The sequence below is a fragment of the Clarias gariepinus genome, chromosome 14 (assembly GCF_024256425.1).
Source record: "Clarias gariepinus isolate MV-2021 ecotype Netherlands chromosome 14, CGAR_prim_01v2, whole genome shotgun sequence".
Taxonomy (NCBI): Eukaryota; Metazoa; Chordata; class Actinopteri; order Siluriformes; family Clariidae; genus Clarias; species Clarias gariepinus.
In genome coordinates this window covers 16,098,625-16,123,698 of record NC_071113.1, presented here as the reverse complement: position 1 = coordinate 16,123,698, position 25,074 = coordinate 16,098,625, and the positions used below count along the sequence as shown (strand labels likewise).

At 37.8% G+C, this 25,074-nt stretch overlaps 1 protein-coding gene across 2 annotated transcripts in view; it reads left to right on the top strand.

Moving 5' to 3' along the window:
* Window positions 1-24,115, top strand: part of nrg3b (neuregulin 3b) — a 155,304-nt gene extending 131,189 nt beyond the window's left edge. The window contains exons 3-9 of one of the 2 annotated variants that reach the window (XM_053510823.1): window positions 7,640-7,713; window positions 12,295-12,321; window positions 15,882-15,984; window positions 17,372-17,498; window positions 19,862-19,974; window positions 20,991-21,158; window positions 22,993-24,115. In XM_053510823.1, the coding sequence (XP_053366798.1) occupies window positions 7,640-7,713; window positions 12,295-12,321; window positions 15,882-15,984; window positions 17,372-17,498; window positions 19,862-19,974; window positions 20,991-21,158; window positions 22,993-23,620 (1,240 nt within the window). In that variant the 3' untranslated portion in view covers window positions 23,621-24,115. Of the gene's footprint in view, window positions 1-7,639; window positions 7,714-12,291; window positions 12,322-15,881; window positions 15,985-17,371; window positions 17,499-19,861; window positions 19,975-20,990; window positions 21,159-22,992 lie in introns of both variants that reach the window. The other variant, XM_053510822.1, reaches the window with a different exon arrangement.
* The last annotated feature ends 959 nt before the right edge of the window (window positions 24,116-25,074 follow it).

Sequence of the window (25,074 nt, the reverse complement as noted above, 5' to 3'; positions counted from 1 at the left end):
TTTGGGTTAATATGAAATTAACTGAAAACAAGATAATCTTTTCCTTTCTCTGTCTTACCTAACAATAATTTTTTTTTACCAAAAAATGTACATATCTATATATCCATACATATATGTTAATAATATTGTACACTGTACATTAGTGCAGCCAGATGGATAATCTAAGAACCATTAAGGTAATGTCATGAGTTAAGGGCCATGTACTTAAAAACACATACATGCACAAGTGGAAAATGTAAATAACTGTACATTAAGGTGCAGTAATGAATGTACATTAGATTAGTTTATTACAGGTTTATGTAGCACAGTATGGCTGTTAACTACATGAAAGAATGCATATGACGATATACACATTATGCATTGTCTCTTTGATTCACAAGGGTGTTAAAAAGCAAAGAATGGCAAAATGTAACATGAAAAGTTTGTTTATATTTGTGTGAATTTTGTGTGATTGTGCAAAATCTAAATCTACACCACCCACAGCTTTGTCACAATGGATAAATCAGCATGAAGGTGTACTTGCACCGCTGTAAATATGCTATTTATTTTCAATAATAGTGTTGGTTGAGTTTTTGTAGTCAGTTATGGTAGCCACTTGTAACAAAGAAAAGGTATTAAGTTCTGTTGCACACAAAACCATAAGAATCATAAAAAAATACTTTACAATGCATCGGTTTCTAAGCACCAAACATATATGCATTTGTGGCCCAATGCAGTTGTAATAGAGTTGCGAATTCCTGTTGGAGAATGCTGCGTAAAAGACAAAATGAGGTCTACCAAATGCAACAGCTTCCTGCACACAATACCTTTATCCCATTTGTCTTGTACACAAATCGATTGTGAGTCTCCTGAGTGTTGTAGCATCTCTCTGCTTAATTTTATTTCGTAAATATTACTTTTATAAATATGTAAGTGCATCACCACTGCCAAATGCAGTTAAACCAATGTTAGTTCTAGGATTTTAAAAGAAGAATATTAATCTATTTAGCATGACATTGTGTGCCTGTGGCCAAAATAATTGGAAATCCAAGAAGGTGTCATTTATCTCGTTTTGCTGTCAAACTGCTGGTGTCAGTTGTTTAGCTCATATTAATAAGTAAATGTTTCTAGCTTTGTATTTAATGTGGCTATTTAGCAAAAATGTCTGTTACACATAATTCCGAGTGTTACCTGTAAACTATAGCAGTACTTGCTGAACTTATAGTCAACACAACAGGGAATTCTTGCCTAGCTTAAAGGCAAGAATTAAAAGTTTTAGAAATTCGGTGCATTTGGTGCCTAAAGTGTAGAGTTTCGGCAAGGAAATGATTTATTTGGATTGGTGCTTGTAATGTAATTATTTAAAATGAAAAATATTTTCATTGGGTTACATCCTTCTGGGGGGGAAACATTATTATTATTATTATTATTATTATTATTATTATTATTATTTTATACTCTGTAAGAGTGAGCCAAAACAAATGGGGTGAATTGAATGATTTATTTATTTATTTTAAACTCAAGGTAAAGTGCTATAACTGTATGAAAAATTACTATCACTGTAAAACATCTACTCGTGTCCTTTAACAAAAGTACATAATGTTTTTGGCCAAAACTCCAATACAAAATTCTTTTGTCAGATATTTACCATGCAGCCTACTAGCTAGTAAATATCTTTAAAAAAAATAATGTAAAAAAAAAAAAAGAAATTGAGAGAGAGAGAGAGAGAGAGAGAGAGATGAATAAGAAAAACAGTACAGAGCATGTGAAATGTTTTTAACAATTATGCAGAGTTATTACATTCGGTGATAACAGTCATGTTTATTTTCTTTACATGCTGGAAAGAAGCAATTGAACGAGCACATTGCGACATCTTCACGTCTTTCCTGACAAGTCCAGGCATTTAGAACTTGCTATTTTGTTCATGAACTGTTCACAAACATAAGGTGCTACCTTTTGATAAGTCTTTGGTGCTGGAAGATAATTTCTAGCAAATCCCTGGGCTCGGTCTTGACAATGGCATTGTCAAGGAAAAAAACTTTGAGTGGAATGTTTGTTCTTTCCAAACTAAAGTACAAAGAGGCTTATCTGCTCACTCATGATTACCATTTTAATAGCTTTATTTTGAAGGTAGAACTTAGCTTTAGCTTTACAAAGCACTTGAATGGTGGAAGACGCTGGGTTTGGCCACATTGCAGTTCACAAGTATGTTTTCGGGACGAGATCTCATCTATTCAGTGCATGTTATCGACATATGATTTTACTCCATCAAAACAATATCCATTTTGCAGTCTGAGGAAAGAGATTTTCAAGATATTTTGAACAAAGGAACATATTTGCACTGCATAGCAGTTTTACATGCAGACAGCAGAGGTTATGGTCATCAGTCATTCCGAGCTAAATCACCTTCTTTCAAATGACCAACAGGGATACGCTGGCAGATATACTGTAATAATATACTGGCTGTGTATCTAGGGGAGTGTCATGTTGTTGTTTTTTTGTTTGGGGGGGTTTGTTTTTGTGAGACTAAGAGGGAGATAAAGATTGGGAAGTGGGGGGAGAGAAAAATTGGAGGAAGATTGGTCTGGAGTCTGGGCTCATTACAGCCTTTGAGTCCATCAATAACAGTGAGGAGATTTGTCACAGATGTGTATCCCCTGTGCATTACTGCAGGAATACCTCTGTGTATATTGTGTGCTTCAAATGTTAGCTGCAATTTATGACTTTTATTGAATTGGTAATATTATTATGAAAACATAGTGTTCTTATTTTGATGCAATCGTAGGTAGTTATTTAGTTTAGTTGTTTATATTGGTATTTGTGAATGACATGATGTATGATGGCGATGGGGTGTTTTACTACAGTATTGTAATAATTAATTAAATTTAAATGTCTTTGACATGTGGCAGCGCGGTGGCTTAGTCAGTCTTACTGTCGCCTTGCACCTCCAGGGTCTGGGTTCAATTCCCACCTCTGTGTGCAGTGAGTTTGTATGTTATCCCAGTGCTTGGTGGGTTTCCTCCTGGTACTCTGGTTTCTTCCCACAGTCCAAAGACATGCAGATTAGGCTAATTGGAGTTCCCAAAGTGTGTGTGTATGTGTATGCCCTGTGATGGATTGGAATCCACCAGGGTGTACCCCATTGTGTGTCTTAAATTTCCTGGGATTGGCTCCAGCCCACCCGAGACCAGGATTATGTGGTATAGAAAATGTGTGAGTGAGTCTTTGACATGTTGGTGTATTTTCACTTTGGTTAGCAGTTTCCCATGATACATACCATACTTAACCTTCTGTCTGAGGTGCAGCTGACATTTAGCCCTATGTTTTTGCTTTTCCCAAAAATAACAACGGAATCCATCCATCTAGGAACCTCTGGAGTCCAACACTGGGGATGTTTACACACTATGGGCAATTTTAAAATGCCAATTAGCCTAATATGCATGTATTTGGACAGTGGGAGGAAACTGGAGGTAGGTAAGTATTCACACAAGAAACCCACCAAGCATGGAAAGAACGGACCATTGAGGTGCAAGGCAATAGTGCTAACTTCTAATTCACCATGCCATCACAAAGATAACGCTTTGATCTGTCCAGCAAATCAGGTTCTAAAAGGTTGAACTTACATGCTTGTATCACTTACAACGACACCATGCTTATCATATGCGGTCAAGCTGAGCCTTTGTCATACCTCAGTACATCTGTGACATATAACAGTATTGGACTGTATCTGGAACTTTAAGGATAATATTTGCCATCGCCCCTTTTTCTAAATTGGATTCCTCATTAATAACATTCCATTTTACTGGAACATGGAGTCAAAAAAGGGCTAACAAAACAGAAGAACAAAAATCACTCAACGGCTTGGTGTATCTATTAGATGCCACAATCAACCTGTAGCACTATCAAGGTTAATAATATCATAAATGTACTTACACCAATGTATTGCTGTAAAAACATGGTGGTATAATAGTGGTATACAGTAGTGACCAAAAGTATTAAGACCACATATGCCATGTATTATAGTATCCCTGTGTGCAAAACAGGTGGTCACTAATTAGTTCTTACCTGGCTGCAGAGTTGTGCTAATTACAATCAGGTTGTTTGGTTAATGGATGAAACAAATATGTAGAGTAATCAAGCAATCTTTTTGACTCTATGCCCAGCAGGTTCTAGCAGGTTTTAAAGAATAAAGGACTTCATACCAAATATTGATTGTTGTATAGCAATTTCATTGAATAAAATAAAATGTGAAAAATCCTATTACCTTGTCATTATTTTAAAAGAATGAGAATGTCATTAAAACATTGTCTCAATACCACCATTGTATAGTATTAATTAGTATAGTATTATGGTGTAAGGTTGTGGTTGTATTATGATTCAGATTTTAAGATACCCTAAAGTGCTCTATAGTAAACTATAGAGGCTCTTCCTAAGGGAATGTGTGTTTCTCTAACTGCGTGTTTGAACCGAGTATGCATTAATCAGCATGTGGTGTGAGTGTGCACAGCATAAATGTGCATAATGCAGTGAGGAGATGCAGCAAATGTGCACACTCCACACACACGCACACACACACTTGCCACTGTCACCTACAAACCCCATGTCCATTTGCTCAGGATTAATTAAAGAGCTGAGCATTAATTAAAGGCTGAGTTCGGTTCTGCTCCTCCTGTTCCTCTCCATCCTTTTCTGTGAACACCTCCTACTCTCTCTCTCTCTCTCTCTCTCTCTTTCTCTCTATTCATCTATTTTGCCTTCTCTTTTCCTTACTCAATTCGTCTCTCTACGGGGTAAGGGAACCAACAGGGGGCGCAATTAATGAGACCAAAATACACATTTATTTATTATAATAAATACCCCTGCAGACACACACATTTATATTCTTGTTTACTTTGTTGTGCACTCATACATGCAGATCTCCATTATTCCTCTACGCAAGTTATTGGAGAACTGTGAGAAGCACTGATTGGTGATGATGACCATAGACATATGACATTGTTCATGTTCACTGCTCAGCAGTCATTTAATGAAGAACCTATAATAGTTTTTAGATTTTTAAAAAGGTTATGCAGTGTGATTTTTACTACATATTTTGTGGTGAATTGCAATTGACAGTAATTTACATATGTATATCTATTCAGTTATTTTGCACTTTTACATAAAAATTGAAAATGTTTACAGTATGCTGAAATGGCTTAGATATATGTGATGGATGAATACACCTCTCTTCAAATAATTTGATCTGAAATTAGTCCCCAAGGTCATAATTTCCATGTGGAACGATTTTACTGGCTTTACAACATTTTTATGCCTTGCTGGAGGGAAAATTTTCAATTATCAAGGTCAGTCTATTCCAGTCTGACAAAATTCCTGGATGGATTGGCTGGTCTAAAATCTCTATAGGAGACATTGTTGAACATCTCTGGGTCTACCTGACATTTCAAAACCTATTTTAGATGATATTGATGATGATGATGAAGATGATGATGATGATGATGATGATGGCTATTTTGTTGTTGTTGTTGTTGTTGTTGGCAACTTAAAAGTATATTTAAATCCTTAGTTGGGCTGGAAAGTTGGTGCTTGTGTTGTAGGGTTATGCAGGTAAATGCTTGCTTCAAAACTGGGAAAACATCCCACCACATCATCTTTGCTTATTGAAAATCATACACGTTTCTCATGAAATCAGGTTCTCAATGTTTTATCAAAGTATTTTAATGTATGAAGTGCAAATGAGAGTAGTAGGCAAGTTGTAATCAGAACGATGATTTAAGTTACTTGGACAAAGGTTAAATATACTATTTTTGATTTTTACACAAAATAGGTTTATAAAGGAGTTTAAATAGGAGTAGAAATATATTTTTTAATTTTCCTATTGATGAAACAAACCATAAAATTCATTATATGACGACTACCAAAAAAAAAAAAGAAGAAATAAAAGAGGCTGTGTGGTAGACATCTTCATCTGCCTATTGACAGACGTCAGCAGTAAATGGCCTGTGCACAGAAAGGTGCACATGAATAAAGGGCTATACAGAGCTCTATCAGACTCACCTGCTTTGTGGCTGCTCATGCTAGTGCACTCACTATGACTAATAAGCCAAGTCGTTTACTCCATTGTTTCACTCAGAGCCACCATCATTCACGCTGTGTCAAACCAGATACAAAATCAGACAGTCATTCGCCTGTCAACCAACATGTTCTGGACAGTATGAGAAATTAAACCAGATGCAAGAGCTTGGTGTGCTCTATGGGGAGCAGCAGGTTAAAGTTCTGAGCTATTGATCAGAAGGTCGGTGGATCAAGACCCAGCTCCACCACTCAGCCACTGTGGGCTCTTGATCATGGCCATTAACTCTGTCTACTCCAGGGGTGCTGTTTCATGGTTGACCTCAACTCTAACCCCAGCTCTCATGTGTACAAAAAATTCACAGTGCAGGGTCATACTTTTCACTATATATATACAGTAATGGTTGTATATTGTTCTTTATTGTATTGTTTAGGTTTTTTTTTCTTCCTGAAACCAAATGCTGATTTAAAGCTCTGTGTTGAGGGTAAACAGTTTTAACTGTACAGTATTCTCCAGCGGTAATGCGGTGGTCATACACTCTAGTCCAACAGCCCTGGGGCTGGATAAGGAAGATTATGAGGAGAGGAAGAGTGAAGGGGATAAGTTATTAGAAAAGACTCTTGACATTATTTTTGAATCCAAGTGCTTGCTGAAGGAAAGCTGGTAATCAGTAAAGTTTTACAGACTCTGAGTTTTATGCTGCTCTAGCATGGGTGTGTCTGTTTCACATAGATCTGCCAGAAAGAGTCCAATCAAATGTGCCTCCAATTCAGCCATATAGTTCCTTTGGGAAGTGACATTAGCACCAAGACGGTGTTATCTGTGCGAATACAGGCGCCACAGAGCTCTGGCCAAGCCCGCCCTGTTGTCCTTCTCTTTCTACACTAGCTCATTCTTATCCCTTCTCCCTTCACACATTTGCAATCTCTGCTTAGCATTTCACACAGCCGAAATTTACTTTCAAAACAAACTTGATTTTTAATGAAGAATGACTTGACTTGTCTACACACACACAAACACACACAGACACGTATACACACTTTTGTCTTGTAATGACAACTTCCACTGAAATCATGACCTAAATATAGATCTAACCTTTACCTCAGTAAACAAAAGGAAACTCACTGGTAATTTTGTTTGCTTGTTTGTTTGTTTGTTTGTTTGTTTGTTTGTGTTAATTAAGCTGCAATTTGTGTTAAAAATTGGAAATTAACAAATGTTCCTACAAAGCTAAAAATGTCAGGTAATTTTATTATTATAGTGCTAGGATATGAACGGTCCCCACCAAGATATGGTATTAAGAAAATGCCACCTACACACTTATAGATGCTAAAGGAAAAACATGATTTAATGCTTTGTGACACAAATAAATGCTATGACTAGAATTACCTGTCAATAATGTGAAATAATTTCCTTCAATTAAGGTCATAATAGCGTAATATATTCTGCATTATTTAGCTTACAACATATTAGAATGTTTAATTATCTCTTTAAAAAAGTGGTAGACTTATTGTGTATGTTTGAAATATTTACAGATTTCTTCTATCTTCTCATTATTTCCTTCTTTTCCTCTTTTATCTTCTGTTGTAGATGTAAAGAGGGTTATCGAGGACTTCGCTGTGACCAGTTTGTTCCGAAGACAGACCCCATCCTCTCCAACCCAAGTATGTTTTATCCTACCTATTCTTTTTTTTTTCCATAATATTTGAGGGAAATTTGAGTTTATTCTACATACTTGGCAGCTGTGACAAGACCTGATACCTCATTATCAAGCCAAAATTCAGTCTATGCCCTTTAGCCCGCTCAAGTGTTTGTGTCAGTGATGAAACAAAACCTTTCTATGAACTCCCAAAAAGTCAATGCACCACATAATCAGGTTTAATTTGCTTTCTTACTTTCTTTCTCTAAGAAAACTCTTAAGTTTAAAATCTTTTTCTGTCCGTCTTAAAATGCCTTTGTTCTGCAAAACTTAAGGAGTGCTTTCCAAAATCAAATATGCTAAAAAGAAGCTAATTATGCTCCAGCTTAAGTGCTGAAATTAGCAGAACATTACAATGCTGCAGTCTTAAGAGAAAATAGTTTTTAATCAGTGTGCATTTGCATCCTGTATTCACTCCAAGATAGATAAGATCTTAGCATTTGAACGACGAGTACCGGTCTTTTAAACCAAACTTTTTACAGGTACATTTTTTGACTGACTTGAGTCCTTGAACGTTCATGGCTCATTAGCAATCGAGCATTTTGTAGGCAGATCCTGTGTTTCTTTAATGTGAACAGAATATAAAGAAAGGCAATAATTGTCTTGCTAATTTAAGGTCAATACTAAAATCATTAGTTTCTTTGGAGTTAGATTGGACTCTTGATTGGTACGGAGGGCATTTGCAAACAGATTAAGATGGACACTGACTGATTATTTCAGAAGTTCATAGAGAGATAACCGACTCATTCGTCTTTAGAGTGTTTTCTTTGTCAATGCAGTTTAGAGTTTTAGACTTTAGTGCTGTTTACTACACAGCTTGTTTCCAAACGGTTTAACACTTAAGTAAGCTAAGTTTAACAGCAGAAAAAAAAATCTCTGTCATATGGAACTAAAAAGAAAGAATCCTCGAGAGGAATCAAGAATCAAATGAAGAAGCCTATCCTCCTCTGGATCACACTGAGAAACAAGGTTTTTTTAAATGCATCAAATTGTCTAGAAATTCTACTTGCCTAACAATATTCAAGCCTTGTTGCATGACCCAAGATTGCAAGGTATAAAGCTTGGCAAAATAATAGGATAAAAATCTGTGTTGCTGAATTTTGGTTTCTCAGAGCTATTGTGGTCTTATGAAAGCACGGTGGGAAATAAAGAGGAAAAAGCAAAGAAGCCAATGCAAGGAAGCTATTCAGCATGGATCTTAGATGTAGTTTTTCCTATAAAAGACCTAGGAATGTGTTATGCTTCTAAGGAGTGGTCTTTTATGCTGAGTGAAACAGAAACCAAACCTGCAATGTGGTTGGTAAAAAGCTTTGGTCTACCATGATTTTTTTTCATTGACCTCTATATACAGTAAAATACTACAAGAGGTGGAGCTCTCTCTGCTGGCAGCCCTGTCATCTTGATCATAGATGAACCTACATTATCTTCTCCACCTGTGTGGTTTAGGGGGGGAAATCTATTTTGTTTATCTTCCAAGCATTTTTTAAATGCATTTTTTTCACTTCTCTAGTTTTATTCATTGGCCTTATTCCCACCTACTAGCTAGTTCATCTCATTGGGAACAGCGAGGGTTGGCTTATGGGTTCACATCCTTTTGAACTAATGTTCATGCAACATTAGCTAAAAGAGAGTTCCCCCTCCTTTGATAGACCAGACTCTCTATGATACCCTTCAGGGCCATCCATAATGTAGGACCAATTGGTCTCTCAGTCCCCTAACCATGTATGGCTATGACATTCATACTCATGATCCCCAGTTATAGGATGCTTAGATTATTTCTTTCGCACAGTTTAGACAGTGACGAGCCAGTAAATCCAGATAATGTGTTTGATTTACAATACTGTCATGAAAACAAATAAAGTGTGTCACTGAGCGACCCTTATAACGAGAAATCCCAAGACCCAATACATCATGTCACATTACACGGTTTGCATTTTTCATAGCTCATTATGTTTCCAATGTTTCTTTATTCCGCTCTGTTGAGGCCTCTGTTTGTTTTCTTCTCACTTCACTGCTACGCCCAGTGTTTGTGGGTCAGTGCATCTTTATTCACTTAACCCACCAAATGAGCCACAAATCACCCCCTAGAGGCTTTATCTGCCACAACAAAAGCGTTTTGTTGGTCTTTCTTTGTCTTCTAAGGTTCTATCCTTCTCTCAATCCTATCCTTTGCACACTGGAGCATAGAAAATGATTGGTCAGCCATCATTCTTTATCTTCAGCTTGACCATCCCAGAGAAGGTAATCCAGCAGTCCCCTGCAGTGCTTGGCTTACCTCATATGAGCTGCCTGTGCGCAGCTTTAGACTTTAGCAAAAAAAAAGAAGGATGGGCCAGCTGCTGCTGAAAGCTCACTGTGTGCTTGTGTAGAATGTCAGGTCAAATGTGATCTTACCAAGTTGTCTGCCATTTTATTTGTATTGGGGAGGGGTTTGAAAGCTTCAAGATGAGCTTGGAGAAAGTCTTCTGAGATTGTGTTTGCCACTTTCTAAGTGCTGATGTGCAGCTGTAGATTATAGTTTGGAGGAGCTTACTGTGTGGAGTAACTGCAGTCTTGTTGGGGTCTAACTGTGTGTACAATGACTCGGGGGAGAGAGACTTCATGACTGCCCATGGCAGAGCCTCTACTTTCATAAGACTCTAAGATTAATTTAGACAGGGTTGAACCTTTATAACTATAAATTGGATTACATGGGATTTGAGTTACTTCTGTTATTGTTTCCACCTATTATACATGACTACATGATAGATTGATGTTGTGTCATCGTGCAAATCGGCATTACTGGGGCTCCAATCTCAAGGTGGCAGTTTCTCCTAAGGGCACTCTGTATTTGGGATTGGGGCAGTGTGCTTTATATGCCAGTCCAGAAGAACCAATACCCAAATTGAATGATGTTGTGGGTACAGCTGGTGACAGCACTGCAATTACACTGGGATATATGTGGCTATTTGGGTGGGCAATCAGAAGGTGCAGCTGTTTGAACATTCGAGCTGCACTGGCAGCATCAATATGACTTCCTGGTTTGCCATCCATGCCTTTTGTCTCTCCGAGCTCAGTGTTCTGGATTAAAAGGCATCTGTTATTTCCACATCGAGAATCAAATATCATGTCTCTTTAGCAAAATGGACTGAAATAGCAAATCCAGCCCCTCTATCTTTGTGGATATGAGGCTTAAAAGGCTTAAAAGGTCCCCCCCCCACGCACACAGCACAGTAAAATGGAATAATTACAAGCTGTGAATAGACACGTGTGCTTTGTCTGTAATTGATCAAACATGCAGTAGTTGAGCAAGAGTGAGTCCATATCAGCTACTGTTTACTTATCTTCTGCAGCTATTGCCCACTGTGTCCATTTCACAGCATAACAGGCAAAAATGGGCAAGGGTGTTTTAATTATGAGAAATTTCCCAGGTCGCTCACTGTACCTTCAATTTAGCTTTTTTTAAAAAGCTATTGTAGAAACAAGAGCGTCTATTCAGTGACTTCCTTTTATGTAATCAATCTCACCAGTTCCAAGCCCAGACGCTTTTAAAAATCTTACATTCTGGATGTTTAATATTCAACCCACGGTGATCTTTTGTCTCCTGTCATCACCGAGCAACACATAAAGTCTATTTAGCTGCTCCTCCTTCGGTCGTCTCACGTTAATGTGCCTCGACTGGAATTATAGTTATCATTTTTATACTAATTGTATTTAACTACTGCATGAATATATTCATAATCCCTTGGCATTGATAATTTCAACAATATATCAACTAACAGATGCTTTCCTGTCTGTGGGTTGACTTCCCCTTTTTATGTCTTGTATGTCCATGAAAATAATCTTTCAACAAGCATAAGAAGCCACAGTCTATTTAAAAACCTTAGACCACCCCTGTCAGAAAAGCAATTTTAATTTAATTTAAATGAGATTATGTTACAGTGCCGTGAAAAAGGGCTGCTGTTCGGATAAAAAGAATACAAGCGCTCAGCTCTTTATCAAACCCCAAGGTTCTGGAGCTGAGAGAGACTGAAAATGAGCCCTAGCTGCATTTAGAAAGCCGGTTGTCCGTTAACATGCGCCACTGGAGCAGAGATTCTTAAAGAGGAGGCAGCAGGAAAAAATGGAGGAATGAATAAAAACTCGTGACCAACAGAGACAATTATGAGCATCCCTTGGGCGTGCGGGGTGAAACAAAGGCATTTGCAGAGCCTATTTTCACAGGCAATCTGTGCAGGAGTGTAATTCTGATCAAGAGGCAGTGGTAAAGGCTGAGCCGAGCTTTTTTATGCAAGCTATTTAACAACGTGTGTACTTTCTGCCTCCCTCCCCCTAGGCCGACTGGAACAAACCTGTTTTTGTTGTTCAATCATTCTACTACAGAAATATGTTTCTCTGGGTGATAACACTGAATCGTTCTGTTATGCCGCAAGTGCTTTGAATTGTTCATCTTCATTAGAATGTAGCAGGAGCTATAAGTATGTGTCGATTATTCTCAATACATTTGATCCCCCCCCCCCCCACACACACACAATACTGACTTATTTCTCTGTTTTCCCTCCAGCAGCAGATGAGCTTGGCATCGAGTTCATGGGTAAGAAAAATGCTTTCTGTAATTACTATTCATCTCACAAAACACATGCACCCTCTCTCTTTCATACCAATTTATCATTTTAGCTATCGCTTGTTTCACATGGTTTTCCCATTCCTAAACAGCGGTGTTACAAATCAAAGGGTGCCAAGGGTGCGCACCTGTGTTGTTTTACCTCCTGACTTGTCAAGCACCACTCAGCCGTATCGTGTGATTACTATGTGGATGGCTGGCACTCTTCTGAGCAGCAGGGGAGTGAGCAAGCTTACAGTCCTTTACCCCCCTGGTGAGAATGTTGACAGTAGCTTTGTCGAGGAGTGCCAGCCGCAGACCACATATGACTCAGATGGGCTTCATTTGTACAGAATTAATGTGCACGAAAGTGCATGCCTAAACACTAAAACTTCTGACTGCAGCCCTGGTGTCACTATGGAAACACAGGTACTGGATGAGCTAGGTAATGTGAGGACATGGTACCTGCTGTACCTGCAGTCTCTGCTTGGGTGATGCAAGGGTATGCAGGTGTGTGTACGTGTTATGTGTGTGTCTCTGTGTCTGTATATTTGTGATTTGTTACTTTTTTTTTTTTCAATGTGTGTCCCAGTTAGTACCTGTTAAGCCCAAAGGTATATCACTTGCTGATGTTGCACATTGTATAATGTGACTCTTGGGATAGGAGAATCACACAGCCAATCGGATAAGTGGCTTCCTTTACTGACAAACTGGAGTAGCTCAGATTTTAAGCAGTGTCAACAAACAGCAGCTATAAACTGCACTAAAGAGGATTTTTTTTTTTTTTTAGAAGCTGTTTTCCCCCCCACTTTTCTATCTGTCACTGGCTATCTTTTTTCCCTGTGATAGAAGTCATTTCCATTTTCCTACGCCTGCACTCCCATACGCCCACTGCCCTCTGTCATTTGCTTGACAGCTGAATATATTCTGTGAGTGAATCTCGTAAAGTTTTCTATTAGCCTAGGTTCACATGTCTGCTTTAGTATCTTCACTTCAAACATCCTGAAAGTGAGACAGAGGGAGATGAGGGGTGTGAAAGGAGAGGAATGGATGTATATTACTCTTCAGTGATTTTAATCTGGATCCTAAATGAGTCTGGTCACAGGCATTTTATATATGTGTGTGTGTGTGTGTATCTGTGGGAGAGGGAAAAAAAATTGTACACAGAAAGACATAGAGAGAAAGATGAGATAGGATCTCCTGCCTTTCAAATCACTATACACTTACACGTTCATAATTACTTAAAGATTCTGTATGATGAATAGTTTTTAATATACTAGACGTATGTAGCAGTAAAGAATACTTACAAATAATTGTTAACATTAATCGTATATGACCTGCCATCCCATTACAATAAGATTTGGTAACACTTTATTCGGATATTCCTGTGTAGACCTCCTACAAAACATCAAAACAAATCATCTATAGACTGTCAGATGACTATTATCACTTGCTTATCAACTAATGCTAAACAACAAATACCTCCTTTATGGTTGTTGATTTTACTGCATAATCGATCCACACTCTACAGGTATGGTTTATTGATTTAGTTATTATGTTTTGTTTGCCCTGGCACTTTAGGTTACCACTATTGACTAGAGTCACAGGCTCTGAATAGATCTATTTTGAACAGAAGTACTTATCTAGGACATCTTCAGTGACCGGCATGTTGATAATGACCCTGTTCTAAACATTGTCAAAAAATCTAATCATTTAAAAGGGTAAAACTTTAGCAGTCACAATGTGGACTGGTCTTTCATCTTCAGTCACATTAGTTCACTTTCAATCATCTCACTCATCGCCTATACCACTTTATCTTGTATAGAGGGTCGCAGGTGGCCTCAAGCCTGACCGAGAAGACTTATAGCACGAGGCACACACTCCGCCAAATAGTCTAACCTGCATGTCTTTAGACTGTTGCAGGAAACCCACCAAGCACAAGGAGAACATGCAAACATAGCACACAGACCCAATAGGGAATCAGCCCAGACCCTGGCTAATTGTGGCCATTGTGCTGCCCCAATTTACTTTAATAGCTAGTTTACATCGTGGGATTTGAACCTGGGACCTTCCGAACCATGCCTTAACCACGTGGCTACCCCAACCAAGAAATCTAGTTAATTCTAGTTAAGTTAGTTAATTCCATCCTCTCATTCTAGCTTGCCAGTAGTGACAAATATATCTATAAGCACACCAAATATCTTACTGACGTGTTGATTTGTTGATGGTTTTGGCATCCCCAGTTTTAACGTTTCCTTCATGACGGTGGGAGTGAGCATCAAGCTTTATTCCCTTTGATGTCAGCTCTTTTATCCATCTATGAAAGCAGCCCCCAGTTTTACTCATTCTAGTTCTTTTGGAGTCAGTGCCCATTTATGGCAGCAGATTGTGCTTTTGCTCACGAAAATAGTATCTGCCGACTGGGGCTGTTTAACACCGAATTTTGCCTTGTTTGCATTTCTTAGCAGTGAAAACAGCGGCATGTCTATAACATGACTGACAGGAGGGATGTAAACAGAACCAAAAAAATCCAGCTCTGTTTTTCTTAGGCATCACTTTGTTTTCAGCAACCGTGAATCACTCTGCTCTTCAGATATTCGTACTGAAGAAAACAATAAAACCACTGACCAGTGCATCTTTAACCTGGGATCATCAAAGAAACGGGATCCTCCATCTGCCAGCCACCACTGCGTGCATTCAATAAACTACTGTTTTGATGTTTTTTTTATTCCCGTGTCAGTGCTGACACTCTCTGAAGATGTGTATGAGAAGAAAACAAAGAGAGTGGCAGAGACAGTGAGGCAGATAATGAAAGAAGACAAACACTGGCTCATCTCTATAGATGGCTTTCTCTATACAAATCATTAGCACAATTTAATTAACAGACATCTTTAGACAAGCATGCAGAATACATAAAGTCAGTGTATAAGCCAGATGAGGACACATTCTATATATTTCCTGTATATCTTATAATTTTCCCATTTCTATGTCTACTGTATAAACAAAACCCTCCTTTTTTATGTGCATTCTTATTCTTTATGTGAGAAGACGTCCTCTATCCCATGTCTGGATCAATAATCATGCAAATTGTTTGCTGGAACCCTTTTGTCCAACCACGACATACTAATGTGTTTCCTCTGGGTTTCTTTATGACTTACATGTTAATGAGTTTTGTTCTTTTGATGTATGGGATGTACATGACGTAACAGGACTTAAGCCAAAAGGCTTAAATATGTTCTCTTTGCTGATAATAAACAAAGAACCCCGAGACAGAGACACGTGCATCTGTGTTTGGCCCTCTCTCTCTTCCGGTTTGGGAAGCCAACCAGTAAGCATATAGAGGTGCGGTGGATGCATCAAGCGATATTTATTACTTTTATTTATTTTAAAACTTAACCTATTATTACTTTGCAATAAAGTGTTTAATATAAAAAAAACTCTTCAATTCTTTAAAAACTTTATGTTCAGTCAATTTGGATCAGCGGAGATGAGAGAGGATAAAGTTACACAAGGAATTAACTATGGACCCTTTATTATGTCTGTCTTATTAGAGAGTGGAGAGACCTACCAGAGACAGATCCTGTCAATCTTCAGCATCGCCATGGGGATCAGCTTGCTGGGTTTGGCCTGTATGGCTCTTTACTGCAGGAATAAGTGAGTCATTAACATATATTAATGAATGTCAGAACCAAGTGGAGCACAAGTAAAATTATTATTTTTTTTTAAACTAAAATTCCTGCTGGTAATACTTTCAAGTAATTTTAAGTAAACATTTCTGAAATAAGCACCAGAAGGCAAAAAGTCTTTCAATCAAGTTGGCTGGGCTTATGTAAGATCATTGTAATAACTGAATGTAGCGCAGTGTCCTCACATCATGGTAATGACATCAAATCCACTCTGATTTCCAGTCAGTGTTGTGAGTTAATCATAATTACGATGAGCATTCAAGTCAAACTGGGACTTGTGATGAAATTTCTTATTAATAAAGGCATTAAAGCGATTGACATTTACAGAAGACTTCAAGCACAGTGTCTAAATGACAGTCCTTTTCGAGAGCCAATTTGCAGAAGAGACACATCTGTCGGTGAGAACTATACACTCAATCATTCATGAACACCATTACAGGAACTCGGGAACATCCCCATTACACAGTAAAGGTCTGACCTCGCTTCAAGCAGTTTCCAAATTTTGGGCCATTAAAGGAGTTCCTTGGGAGGCCAGTTTTTGAGATGTAAAGCAGGCCGTCCAATCATGGCTTCAGCATACCGAGAAAACTTTCTACCTTGATGGTATCAGAGCCATTAGGTATAATAAAACAGTGCATGTAGCAGGGGATTATATAGAGAAAGAAAAGTAGTTTCTCAAATAACTGTGTTCTGTTATTCTACCTAATCAAAAGTCCCAGTTTGATATAAACAACCCCATATTAATTAAAAACATGTTAGTCTGATATATGAGCAGAGAAAATGTGCATTAGCATAGCTATGGAGCAGTGTTATACGACAGGTTTTCATGATATCATAACCAAGTGCGGAGTGCAGAAAACACTGTAGAGCGTCTAATAGGAATGTGTAGCTTTGTTCGATTTTCCAGTTAACCCCACCTGGAAAGCTACAGCAATCATCACCTTTGTGTTCCTCTACCATAGAAAAGTATACTTATCTAAAAAATAGGGGAAAAAAGCTGTCATTGTGTGGTCAATACACTATATAAACAACTGTACAGTAGCTTTGAAAAAAACATATCCCAAACATTGCTGTAGATTATGTGCAAAGAAAAACTACAATTCAATGTAAATTTTGACAAAAACATCATCTATGTCTAATTCCAGAAAATATGTATGAAAATAATGAAAGTATATTCTTCATAATATAATCACTTTGTACAATGTAAACTGTGATATTTAAATTAACATGGCATTTGGATTTGAGTTTCAATAATAAATTAGATAATTTTGTTCTCATTAGGGAAGCTAAACAAAAGAAACATTACAATGACTTTATTAGAAAGCACATAATTATAGCTGATTCATCAATTGCAGGAGACAAAGGGGAAAGCCTAGAACTCATCAGACTGAGATCCGCACTCTGAGGGACTGTAGTCTCATTGCTTCCCGACTCATGTCCAAATCCAGTCCCAAGATTGATTATGACCTCCAGCATCAAAAGGTAAAATATCTGGGACACTTCAGCTTCAGAGGAAGCTTTTTTTTTTTTCTTTTTTTTTTTTCTTATTTGTGTTGAGGAATATGTAATCAGCAATGTGTCGCCTTCTTGTCCATGCATATCAACTATAGTGTATGTAGATGGTGAGTATTCAAGCCAGTAGTGTGTGACTGTGAGAGATCTCAAAATGCATTTTCTGTGTATAACAGTCATGTGTAATGAATACAATTGGCCGGCAGGCAGCTCAGGGAATGTTGCCCTCCATGGCTCTCACTAGAACCAGTGATCCCTCACACTGACAGAAATAGCAGTGCATATAGCTCTGAGTAAACATCACATCCATTAGATCAGCCGTCTGCCTTGCTGCTGTAAAAATCTGCTATACGGAAGAGCCGTGTAGAAATAGAAATAATTTTGTCTCATGGATTTGTCTTGTGGATTAAAATATATATATATTATTTATATTATTTATTTATTTTTTCAGCTTATCCTATAATAAGCAGTAATGGTAATGATAATGTTCATAATTCTGCATTAAACCCACTTAAAGCCTTTATGACAAGTGTTTAATAAAAACAAATTATGGGTTGTATTCACAGTTACATTTATTGCACTGACTATTCTTGTCTGTTCAGTACTCCCAATATCCATGTCCTTATTTAAACTCAAATTAAGCCAAAAACAATTGTAAAAAAAAAAAAAAAAAAAAGGCTTACTGTTAGTATGGTTTGTGAATAACAACACATCGCAAAATGTTATTAAGCTTTACACAGCATGTTACCAATGATTAGAAATTTTCAATGTATTCATAAATGACAGATCATACTTTTAACTGTGTATAGTTACAGTTATTGTTGTGGAACATTAAAAAAAAAAAGAAAAGAAAAAGAAAGAAAATTACTTTTGATGCAGTAGCTATAAAAAACAGTGCCTTCAGCAGCTTCTCTTTTTCTCCCACTTGAAGACAAGACCAAAATTCATTGTCGTTATAAAAAAGCAGAAAAGCAGAACGCCCTCTGTCAGGAGGACTGACCCGTGGCAGCAAACTTACAGAGCACTCTGAAATCTCCTGTAAATGATCAGACAACCTGTGATTTTTTTTTTTTTTTTCAAATCTGTGTATTTGTAACCTTAGATTATGTGAAAACTATAATTAGGGTCCATGTAGATGACAACATGTGCACATTTACATAAACTTGTGAATTTACAGCTATCACTCTAACTATAAAATCAGCTGTCATAATAAACTAATATAATTCATAATATTGAAATTAAAAAAATTTGTAACTTCACTTAAGCCTTCAGGCCATACTGTACTGTACTGTATGCATGCTATCATGCAGACATTTTATATAGCCACATCAACACCACTCGCCAGTTAAGTGTTAGTACTGTAATACATCTCCATGCATAAGTCATGAAAATGTATCTCTTGCTCAAATACACTCATATGCAGCTGTAATGAATAGATTTTCCCAAAAGGCCTGCATGGCTGGCACTGTGCTAACTTTCAATTGGGTGTGAATCTACATGTTCCGAACTCTCGAAAAAGTTCTTGCAATTATCCTGGCGAAACCAGTAGCTCTGTTCCCGGTAGAGCATCCTCATCCAGCTGAGGATTTGAGAGGGTGGCCAGAAATGATCCAATTTTCCTGCTGGAGAGAATAAAAATGCTAACAGGTCCCCGAGGAAGTACAAGTGTTAGGATGACACACTTTATCAGCCGCAAGACTTCACACTAGTTTTAAGTGAAATCCAGTATCTTTAATGATATTCCGCAGGACAAGGGAGGCGAGCGTGTGTCATTTACTAGAATAAGCGCATTATCTGGTAACTCAGATGACTTTAGGGGGCATCACCAGGCTGCTTTCTGAATGGCCTCCATGTTCTGGCCTGTTGCAAGATAATGGTTTTAATTTTGGGGGAGAGAAAAGAGGACGAAAGAAATTCTTTGGGAAACCATTAATGTAATCTTCTCTGGGATTAGTTCCCGACTCATGCAGAAGGACCGAGAAAGTCGACAGGGAGCGTAATCAGAGAGTGTCTCTCTTAATCTGTCGTTTAAATGTAACATCTAATTAAAGTGGCTCTTCTTTCGCTGAGAGGACATACATCACCAAATGAACTACATTTTGTTTCACTGCTTAGTCTATAATCCACTATTCCATCTTTGATACTAAGGAGTCAAGAGCGGGCTTGTGTGTGAATGTGTGTGTGAGCGAGAGCGAGAGGGAGTAAAAGAAATTGAAGAATGGATCTATTGAAAGACAGGAAAATGTGGAAGTGAAGTCCTACCAAGCAGAACAGTGTCACAGCAGTAGCGTTTAACCTTTAGAAACATATCACCTGTCATCTCTTCACCACAGTGCTGCAAAGCCCATGGGTCATCCCCGACACCAGGCCACAGTACAGGATTCGACCATTCCAAAGTCTCCTCATCCAATCAGTGCAACAGTCTGGCTCCAGTGAAAAATTGCAGGTATTTCCCTGTTTTTTTGTTGTAGGGTTTTTCCTCTTTTCTGCTTTCTTCCTCTTCCAATGCAGATGAGTAAGAATAGAGGAACATTATTGAGCTACTGTGTGGCTATGTCTTCATGGAATCAAGATCAAAGATAAATAATGTTACAGGAAATTGTGTAAGGAATGTATATTTTAATTAACTTTATTAAAAAGCATTTCTAAATGACATCCAAAAAAGCCTCGGAATTCACTTATGACTTACAGTTGGCAGGAGACACATTAAGTGAAAGCATAATTGGCATTCTACAGCACAACAGATTGCAAAACAGGTTTAATAAACTAGTCTGTGCTCTGCATGCATTTTAGCAATTTAGCTATGTTTTTTTTTTTTTTTTTGCATTAGTACATATGCACGTTCTGCAAACACAGATTTCTAATGTATTTCACATTTTATAATAAAATAATTGCACAGTGGTAGCCAAATGTACTAAGACAACATATGTAATGTATTAAAGTTCTCCTTGTGCACAAAACAGGTGATTTGACTAATTAGTTCCGGCCAGGCTGAAGACACATGCTAATTAACTCAAAACTAGTAAAAAACTGCCTACGTGACAATAGTATAGTATTCAGCTTCTGGAGCCATGGCCTGGGTTATCTCCTAACCTGAACCTTAATAGAAAACTGTTGGACAAGGAAGAAGGAGGCAGTTGCAGTCAAGAAACGGTCTTCTGTAAATGACCTTCAGGAAGCAATTAAGCTGGCATGAACTGAGCGAGTGACACCAGAGTGCCTTTTTATTTTTGAAGAATAAAAAAAACAGATATTGATTTGCGGTATACTGTAACAATCACAGTGCATCAAATAAATAATTTTTATTATGTTGATTCTCTTTTAAACATTAAATGTCCCTGTTGTCTTGAGACATTTGGCCCTCTATATAAACAGATTGTCTAATTTCCTAATAATGCGGTGTCTTTAAAGCTAAAAAAAAAAAGTTTTTCTTTCAGTTTTGTGTTGTTTTTTTTTTTTTAGTCCTAATGCAAAACAGAAGGTATCTAATCATCGACCTGTCTCACGATGGACACCACCCATCTCTAGAGCAGGACACTGTCTAACTGGAGGATCAAAGGATTATATTAATAGCTACAAACATCTCCGGGAGGTGGAGTCCACAGATGCTACGTTAGAATCTCTGAGACGGTGTGTATGTATGTATGTATGTATGTATGTATGTATGTATAGTAAGTCTCTTCACATTTTGTCCAATTTATTTATACTTTATTCATCTAATTTCTCTAAAGTATTATGAATAAGTCAGACACTATAAAACAAGGTTATGTGAATGAGACTAGAGCTAAAAAGTTGAAAGTTATCGAGGCAAATAACATTCGCTTCAATAACATTAAACCCTCCGAGTATGCAGTGCTTACACAGGAGATTTTCAACTGCTGTCAACATGATCCAACTTCACAGCGAGTCATAAACTCAGCTCACAACCAGCTTTTTTATTTTGCCCTATTTCCATAATTTGAATTTGTAAACCATGTATTCTAGAGTTTTTGCCTTCAAGGGTTTTGATGAGATCTTCCCCCTTGTCTCAGCAATTAGACACACACATACACACAGTGAAACCCGCGTCTGCATCTCAGCGGTAGGATACTATATTGGTAATTAATATAAACATTTGTATGAGTCAGAATTTCTTCTTGCACTCATGCTCAATAATTCTGCTGTTGAAAATTAATGTATACAAAAAAATTTATACTCTTCTAGATTTTTCATTATTAGGAACTGATTGATGTATGCCCAGTTTTTCGGTCAGGTGGTCTACGGACAGGGACAGGCAGGCAAACTTGAACTGACCTATTTCTAGACTTAACAACCTTAAAACATCAACATCACCCCTAAACCTCCCCTGTTGCCATGGAGACACCCTCTGGTCTTCAGGAACATGGATACAGAAAGGAAGAGTGAAAGAGAGTAAGAAGAGTACACAGGAATAAAGACAGAGATGAGAATATGAGATAGATGTGTGATCTTCTTACAGTATATCCCTATATAACAGATATATTGGAAATAATCTGTTTATATTCATGTGTCAATCTGGAAGGTTAAAACTGGCAGCAGCATGTCCTTTAGGAAACTGAACTGTTTTATATCTTGTCATTAGGCTTTATATATATACACACACAGAGTAAGCCAAAAATGTATACACTAAAACATTATACATATATGTATACATGTATACAGTACTAACTTTATTGCTATATGTAGCAATACATTTATATACAGTACATATATTCAATACATGTGCGTGTGTTTTATTAGTGATAGTTCTTAGATCTCCTGTTATACTGCATTATAAATCTGAATATTCCACAATCCCCCATAATGTTTTCTGTGGATGGCCAGAGTCAGAAGAGTAGGTAAATGGGTCAGGGGCCTGCAGTTGTGCTGCCTTACAAACCAAGACAGATAAAAATGCAAGCAGGATTTCTCTGGGACTTCACTCGACACAACTTTGAATAACCTGCTTTGGTCTTTTGGGCACATCCCAGGAACCGTGTTCATTATTCCAGGGGAGATGTCCCAGTTTAGAGCTATGTGCTATCTAGGTTCTTCGGGCTGTTGCCTAACAATGTGTAGGGTTTGATAAGGCATCTGAGCATGTAAGTTAAAAAGCCATCCTATAGATGAAATATTCCTACCAGGTAGTAAACGGCCCATGGGCCCGAGTAAAAGACAGTCATGTTTTGAATGACTTAAATCTTGGGTAAGTCTTTCGCAGGTTGAAGAAAGTCCAGAGCTAATGGTGTCAAAGAAAGGTAATCTGACTTGTGGATTATGAACAATTACACAGAGATTTTACATTGCCACCACCTCAAAGTGAATTTCCTGCTGCGTAGATGATTTAGGAATAAATTTTTCACACCATGTTCTCTGAGTCAGAGGGGTTTCTCCATTGGGATAAGTAAAAGAGTCAAGAAACAGAAAGAAATACTTCAATAATCCACGCTCTATTTTCTCTCTCCAGGTGTCACTCCCAAACCGAAGGTAATCAGTACAGTCGCTCATTTCTGAATATCCAGACTGATGCCTTCGCCCATTCCAGAGAAAAATTGACCCTGGCTAATGTTCCTTGCACTCGTCTGGATCAGGGAACAGCATTTCCTCCTCCATCTTACCGTGCCTGCTCTGTTCCCATCATCCCCTCTGTACAGGCATCCAACCAGGAAGACAGAGTCGAGGATCGAAGCAGCACAATGTTGTATTATAAAGATGGAGCCTCTGCAAGCCAAACTATCAACTGTGAAAGAGGGTCACTGTCAGATTGCAGCCAGGGCTCGCATGCACTAGGGAATCAAACCAAACACAAAAGCCTTGTCACTTATGCGACAGCTTTGGGAGCACGTACAGAGTCCACTATGGCAAAGACTGTCATCTCAATGACTGTACTGGGATCAGGAAAGGAGCACGTGCACCACTCCTCCGATATGTCGAAATCCTCTGAAAGACCAGAGCATCAGCATGTCCAGTCCACTCACGAGGAAAAAGAGCAGCAGGGGGCTGCGTTACATAATTCGATTATTAGGAGAGAGAGAGACTGCCACCTTTCCACTGAACCTAAAGGTCTGTGTGCCCCTACAGCCTTTAAGAGCTGATTGGATAAATTCATAGAACTGAAGAATTATACTAACACAAGAACAGTGGAACAGTAAAACACTAAAATCCATGAAGGTCTAGTCATTTGCCTTCACCTCCCTTTTACTTACACAAGACTTTCTCTCTAAACTCCTTAACTGCATTGTGGACTACACCAAGAGCGTGCAGTGACAGAATTCAGAACACTGGAGACCTAAAAGTATAATGTGAATAAATTATGAAATGATATAATGACTGTCGTTGGGATGTTGATTTAAAGAGGCATTGAAGAAGATTTAAAAAAAAAAAAAAAAAAGATTTATATGCCACTATTTAACAAAATGCTTCTACTTAGAAACCAAATAGTGTGTCATCTATATGTTGTTTCTCTATTGTAAAAAAAAAAAAAAAGAAAAAGAAGAAAATATAATAGATGTCATAACTTTATGTATGTCATGTATAGAATATATATATGACATACACCTGGACGAAATAAAGATGCAAAATATGATTAACAGGAAGTTTTTCATTTCCAACAGCTTTGCCATCCTAAGGCATAACCCAGTTGAAGTTTGTCTTTTTCTCTGTTTTTGCTTGAGGACGTGAAGACGTGAGTTTGGTGCTTTATGAATAAAATCTCTATGTCACCTTGTGATTTGATCAGAGAGTGTCTCCACACACGGGTTGGTATTACACAGTGATCAATGCTCTATTTCCTGCAATCCACCCTATGCATGGCAGACAGATATCTACAGCTATCACTGGCACATATCTACAAAACGTGCCAATAGGAAGATAGTCAGTCACCAGTGCTGTCTCCATGGCAACAAGGACCCATGGAGTCAGATAGTCCTTACGAGCTCGAGCTGCCCTGCATCCACCAGAGCAGTCTGTCAGCAGATTTAATCATTTACTTGTTTATCATCCACAAAAGTATCTCCCCTAATTAAACCTAGGCTCATTATTTTACATCAGCTATTTTCAAACTGCAAAGATGGAGCACGAAGTTTTTAACTAGACTATTATTTTTTCCAGGTGTGAATGCTTTCAGTGGAATTAATCAGCTAAAGTATAAAAGAGTGGTGCTATTGATGTCTCTGTTCATGTTTAGCCTTCCTCCAAAAGCTCTAACATGAAAGAGTTTTTCCTGAAAGCCAGAGGAATGATTCGGCTTGAGCATGAATATTAAAACACACTACAGCCAAAATAACGGCGCTGTGGCTGGCATCATTCTGAGCAGGAACTAATGTAATAGCCAACTATAATGGAAAAACATTGCATACGATTTCGTGTGATTTTTTTTTCCCATGTAACTATGTGAATAATCGGTGATCACATGAAAAACCAATGGAGACGCGTTTCACCATGTTACACCCTATCTGAACTCATTTAAATCCATGCGGCATTATTTGAATATTATGATAAAATATTCTATGATTACATGCAGAATAAATTAATGAAAAAAAACATTAAA